General features: G+C 39.5%; 2 protein-coding genes across 2 annotated transcripts; one reads left to right on the top strand and one right to left on the bottom strand.

The window, feature by feature from the left end:
• LOC122076166 (UDP-glycosyltransferase 90A1-like) lies at positions 1-1,169 on the top strand. Its single transcript, XM_042641475.1, has one exon. It carries the CDS (start codon positions 70-72, stop codon positions 955-957), a length of 888 nt encoding a protein of 295 aa, XP_042497409.1. The 5' UTR covers positions 1-69; the 3' UTR covers positions 958-1,169.
• A 32-nt stretch (positions 1,170-1,201) lies between these two features.
• LOC122076167 (RING-H2 finger protein ATL74-like) lies at positions 1,202-2,554 on the bottom strand. Its single transcript, XM_042641476.1, has one exon. The coding sequence runs from the start codon at positions 1,808-1,810 to the stop codon at positions 1,310-1,312; it is 501 nt and encodes a 166-aa protein (XP_042497410.1). The 5' UTR covers positions 1,811-2,554; the 3' UTR covers positions 1,202-1,309.
• Between the last annotated feature and the right edge of the window lie 3,077 nt (positions 2,555-5,631).

Consider the following 5,631-nt stretch of genomic DNA (forward strand, 5'->3'; position numbering starts at 1 on the left):
TGGACTCTCGAGTCAGCCTCCAAATTGGGCATCCCAAGGTTGGTGTCCTATGGCACGTCCGCCTACTTCATGGCCGTCCGTAGGGCCGTGGTCCGCGAGTACACCAACCAGGATTGCATCCCTGACGAGCCATTGGTTCTCAAGAGCTTCAGCCCTTGGATGAAGCTCACCAAAGACGACCTAAGCTCTCAAGATTCCGGCGACTTTGGTCCGGGCTGTTTATACGAGCTCATCAACGAGGTAGCCATGGCTACATCCAACAGTTGGGGTCTCCTGTTCAACAGCTTCTATGAGATGGAGACGACCTTTGTTGACTACTGGAATCGCGAGTTCAAGCCGAAAGCTTGGTGCGTAGGTCCACTCTCCTTCGCGGGGCAATCACAGAGAAGTCCAGAACTAAAACCAGAAGACAAACCCATGTGGATGCAACGACTCGATACCAGAGCGAGTTCAGGTGAGGTACGCAAGGTTTTATATGTCGCGTTCGGGACGCAAGTAAGCGTTTCTGAAGAACAGATAAGAGAGATTGCAGTTGGGTTGGAGGGATCTGGTGTGGACTTCTTGTGGGTGGTGAGATCGAGGTCAGAATCAAACTCAGACTTGGAATCCTGGTTGGAAGGGAGGGTGAAGGAGAGAGGGTTGATAGTGAGGGAGTGGGTGGACCAGATGGAGATACTCAGGCACGAGAGCGTCGGTGGGTTCCTGAGCCATTGTGGTTGGTATTCAGTGTCGGAAAGTATATGTGCGTCGGTTCCCATTCTAGCGTGGCCAATGATGGGCGACCAGTTCTTGAATGCTAAGATGGTGGTGGAGGAGCTAGGGATTGGTTTGAGAATTCCAGGAGCAGGCGCAGGCGATGGTGGTGTTGTCAGAGCTGAGGTCTTGCAAAGGATGGTTAAGGAATTAATGGTGGAAGAGAAAGGTAAGAAGGTTACTGAGAAGGTTAGAATGGTGTGAGAAGAGGCTAGAAGGGCCCATGACTGAGGATGGGTCATCCTCAGTCACGTTAGACCTGTTCATCACTGAGGTTTTGAAATACTCTGCGGTAGAAACAGAGTAACTGGAGGAGGCTCATGGATGTATTCAAATGAAACCAGTTAATCTGATAATTAACGATTACATACTGAAGGTGAAGATTTTTCCATAAATCCAAAACTTTTTAAAGAGAAAATGAGAACCCAAATGAGAATCCAAAACAGAATTGTCTAAATCTGAATTTTCCTATCAAGAAAGAGAAAATTGAAATTTTCCTGTAACAGTCATTTTTGAATAGTTTGTTCTAAGCATGGATGCATGATTACCAGTCACATTAAACGATCATAGGAAGTGGAGAAGCAGAAGCAGCTTGGAAGGTTGAGGAATCAGAACCCCATTGAGTCCTCAATTCACTGGAATGGCGCTTCTGCGAATCGACACTGGTTCGACAAATCGGACAGATTGGCGTCTTCAACAGCCATGAATCGACGCATTGAGCATGAAAACTGTGTTTGCAAATAGGCAGTAATCTGCAGTTATCACCCATCCTGAAACTTTCCAAGCAAACTACACAATCAACTGGAGCGCTTCCCTTGTCTCCTGCTTTGAATTCAAACAATGGAAGCTTCTTCAGATCATCAATGGACATGCTATTGCCTCCATTACTTCCTCTCTCGCCTGTGCTAGCACTGCTGAATCCTCTCCTGGAGGCTCTCCCAACAATACAACAATGAATCAAGACCATAACAACGATACCCACGAACAATAGTATCACAGAGATGACAATTGCCATCGACATGATCTGTATTACAAAACCCAGAACCTCAGCACTCATTACAATCTCAGTGAACACTTGAAACTCCAATTCTCATCCCAAAAGATCAGAGACATGAGATCACGATTCTCCTTCTACAAATCTACTTAAAATTAAAGCCCAGAACCTTCAAGTCCACCAATCCGATCAGATCTCTCATTTCATTTCTCTCATGTAAATAGAATGGAAGAATCACCACAGTTGAACAGCAGAAAAGCTCAAAAAATTGAGAGAAAACCCAGAAAAGTGAAGGAAGAAACAACACTTACACATGGTCGCTTGGGACTGAGAAATTGAAGTGGATGGCAGGGTTTAAGAGAAACTGAAGATTTGCAATTGTTACAAGTGGAGTGGTTCTGTTCACAAAAGCTAACAAATCTGTGACACCATCAGTAGATTACCAATAAAACTGTGTATGATTTTAGGAAGATTTATAATGCTTGGTGTTGAAGTAGGTTCATCGATCTTATGGAGTGGGTGAGGATAGAGTCAAAAATCATTAGGTGAGGACAAAGAATTATGGGAAGATTAGGAAGTTTTTTAAAATAGAAGAAAGGTGCCCTAGTTTCTCTTCTCTAGTTGTCTTTTCTGTTTCTTCCAGCAGTAGATCGGATATCAACATCAAGGGGTGCAAGTTTGGTCTTATCGCCCAAGCGGCTCATGTCTATACAGGTTTTAGGATGAGATACTCTGGCCCTGAAGATGGTTTAGGATTGAAATTTTTCTACCAGTTAAGGCCATATCAGGTTTGAGGCTTCATCAGGTTTGAGGCTTCGGCTGAATCCAGTATTGCTTGAATCCATATTTTCTACAACCACTGCAATGTTGAAGTGAGCATTAAGTGGTTGAAAGTATCTAGGCACACATATTATGGAGTTCCCAACCACTAGGTACTCACTGCAATATTGTAACAGTAACAGAGGATGTGAACATGTAATGTTCTTTACTCACACCCCTTCACAGAGTTGGATCAGAATCAGTTTCATTCAATCAGAATCATTCCAAAATCAGTGGAAATTGGCCTAAACCTAAAATTAGGTACAAGATAGGACTTATTCGAATCGATCAGAATCAAAATCAGCCTCGGCCAATCCGATTTGATTTTTCAAACCATGAATTGAATGGCGACCGATTTGGAATGGAGTTAGGTTGATCAAAATCGATTTGACTCAATCCGAATTCCGATTCTGAATTTTAAAACTTTTCACCCTGTCCGATGGAGACACGTAGTTGTAACTTGTAAGCAGACAAGTGTGGGGTCGACCATCGACATAAAGCTCCCTGTCTGACGATGATGGTGACTTAAAAGACTTTCAATAATATTAAATCAGCGACTAGGATTCCTTTGGAAATAAGTGGGGTCCAAATATTAAGCTACCTTTGATGCAGGCGTGATCTTCGTTAATAAAGCGATTTTTTGTGGCCAATCTATCATTCGGACGAAGCACCGAATATTATCTGGAAAAAGCATCACTTTTCTCTTTATCGGTTTGGTTTTAATTTTTCTTTTGGTTTGGTTTGGTTTTAATTTTTCTTTTGGTTTGATTTGGTTTCTGGTTGATCAGGCATTTTATTTACATACAAGAGGGGATAGTGCGGTCTTTTCATGCTTCCTGTGTCAGACCGATAAAATTCTTTTTCCCTTTCTTTTTTAAAAATCTAAATGAATATTGAGTCAATAATGGTTTGATCCAATCATGTCAACCAGTCCAATCCAGGAGAGCTCTAGCTCTAGATCTAGATCCATATTCTAGAGGTATTGGGAGACAAAGAAAACCCCCAACAGGAGACAAATCATATAAGGGAAGAAAAGGTTTGAGAAGCCAGGAGGCCCACAAACGTTAAAGGCAGGCTTTTAGAATTTGAAAACAGAAAGGACTAACAGTCACGAGGCCCACGAATTGAGACTGGAAAAGGTGTGTGGGAAAGTAATAGCCGACAAACCGAAAAAAACAGGTGTTGAGATTTGAGACTATGCCAAAGATAGCCTCGAATAGGAACAGTCATGGTTTTAAGTATCGGTATCAGTTACAGTTTAATAAGTCTTCAATCTTGATACTTGATCGATATTGTATCAGTTGAAAAGAACAAATTAAGAATAAAAAATAATATATTTTTTTAATAAAAAATAGGGATTTTCTTATTTGATACAGGTTGTTCGATATCAATCTATAATGGTTGGCATCGGCTTGTCGAAGTACTAAACCATACTAAACCACTTTTTGAACGCTTCTCTGCTGGCGCCCCTCTAGCGCCCGCACCAACAGAAGTTTTCCACACCCCCAATCCGAACTTGGATCCATATAAGCAGAAGGAGGTGGACTCTTTTGGCATAACGCAATTATTCTATATGCTTAGATTAATGAAAGGGTGTTGACTAATGATCCTGATTGGATGTAGCTCAATACGAGATGTGATCTCCTTAATGGATAAGCTCATAAGATACATGGATCATGACATATATACCTCATAGGTGGGAAAGACAAGATATTGTTTTAATATAAACTGATGGTATGGCCTAAACAATGTTCTTACATAAAGGAAACTAATTATTTTCTTTTATAATCACTAAATCCTCTTATTATTGGGCAATAATTATAAGAGAAGGCAACAGCCGTAATGTCATTTTAATTAGCTAGGGCATAGTTAGCAAATTCGGATTCGGGAATTATTCGGGTGGAGAATTATTCGGAATAATTCGATTGATTAATTTAAGGATTCGGTCAAAAAAGCGGACAAAATAAAAATCGGAGTCAGATTCGGATTCGAGAATTATTCGATTAAAAAAATAAAATTCGGGCAAAAAATTCAGATATTATTGTATAGTTTATTGTATATTTTTTATTTATCAAGTTATTAACTTGATTTGTATACTTAGAAAGAACAAATTACTTTATACAATAAAGTAAAAAACTATGAAAAAATTATCATTGAGCGATGGAAGCAATGGTTATTGTAATCCAATTTCTACTCATGAAATAGATTAGGCCCCAAAAGAGTGAAAGCAAGATTAAAACTACAATAAAACAAATAAATAAATTGACCACAAGAAATTTTCACTATCATTTTGCTTGGGTTCACAAGACCCATATTGCACTAAGACGCACTAATTTTTCAAAATTAAAGCAACAATATAAAAGAAGATTGATTGATACGGCGATATGAATCTGTCCTGGTCCCCCGGAACCTCAAATTATCCATCAAGGCTTGATATCTCCCCTATCTTAGGATGAACTGATGAAGTTATGAGAAAAAATGAAACAAAGAGTAGATTCGTATGATTGTTACAGAAGAATTAGGTGGAGAAAAAAGATGGGAAGAAGGAGGCGGAAATTTGTGGGAGAAGAAGATGGAAAAAAAAAAAACTATTTCGGTGGTGGGTACCGTGGGTTTCATATATGACGTTTTTTTTTATTATTTTTTTTAAATACTATTTAAGTGTACCGAATAATTCGGTTCGGCCCGAATTATTCGCGTTTTAAATTCAAATTAGTAAAAAACGCGTTTTTTACCAAATTTTATTTTTAATTCGGATTTGGTCCGAATTTTTTATTTAATTCGGAAAAATTCAGTTTTGCCGAATAAGCCAAATTGATATTATTCGGCCAAATTGATAACTAGGAGCTGGGGAGAAGGATTCAAAGGGAGAGCTCTTAAAAATTGAGATTGCAAGTTTGATTAAGGTGACCATAGGGATAATGATTGTCTGATTTAGACAGCCCACTTAGATTTTAAGTGGATTATGAGATCCACGCAGCCGATTAAGACATCTACATAGGAAATGAAGTATTTGAATCAGGAATCACGCTCACAATTTACACACACACACACACACACAAAAA

This window comes from Macadamia integrifolia, chromosome 4, assembly GCF_013358625.1.
Source record: "Macadamia integrifolia cultivar HAES 741 chromosome 4, SCU_Mint_v3, whole genome shotgun sequence".
NCBI classification, from domain to species: domain Eukaryota; kingdom Viridiplantae; phylum Streptophyta; class Magnoliopsida; order Proteales; family Proteaceae; genus Macadamia; species Macadamia integrifolia.

Coding starts and splice junctions, on each gene's coding strand:
- LOC122076166 (XM_042641475.1), top strand. CDS start 70: ATGGCCGTCCGTAGGGCCGTGGTCCGCGAGTACACCAACCAGGATTGC.
- LOC122076167 (XM_042641476.1), bottom strand. CDS start 1,810: ATGAGTGCTGAGGTTCTGGGTTTTGTAATACAGATCATGTCGATGGCA.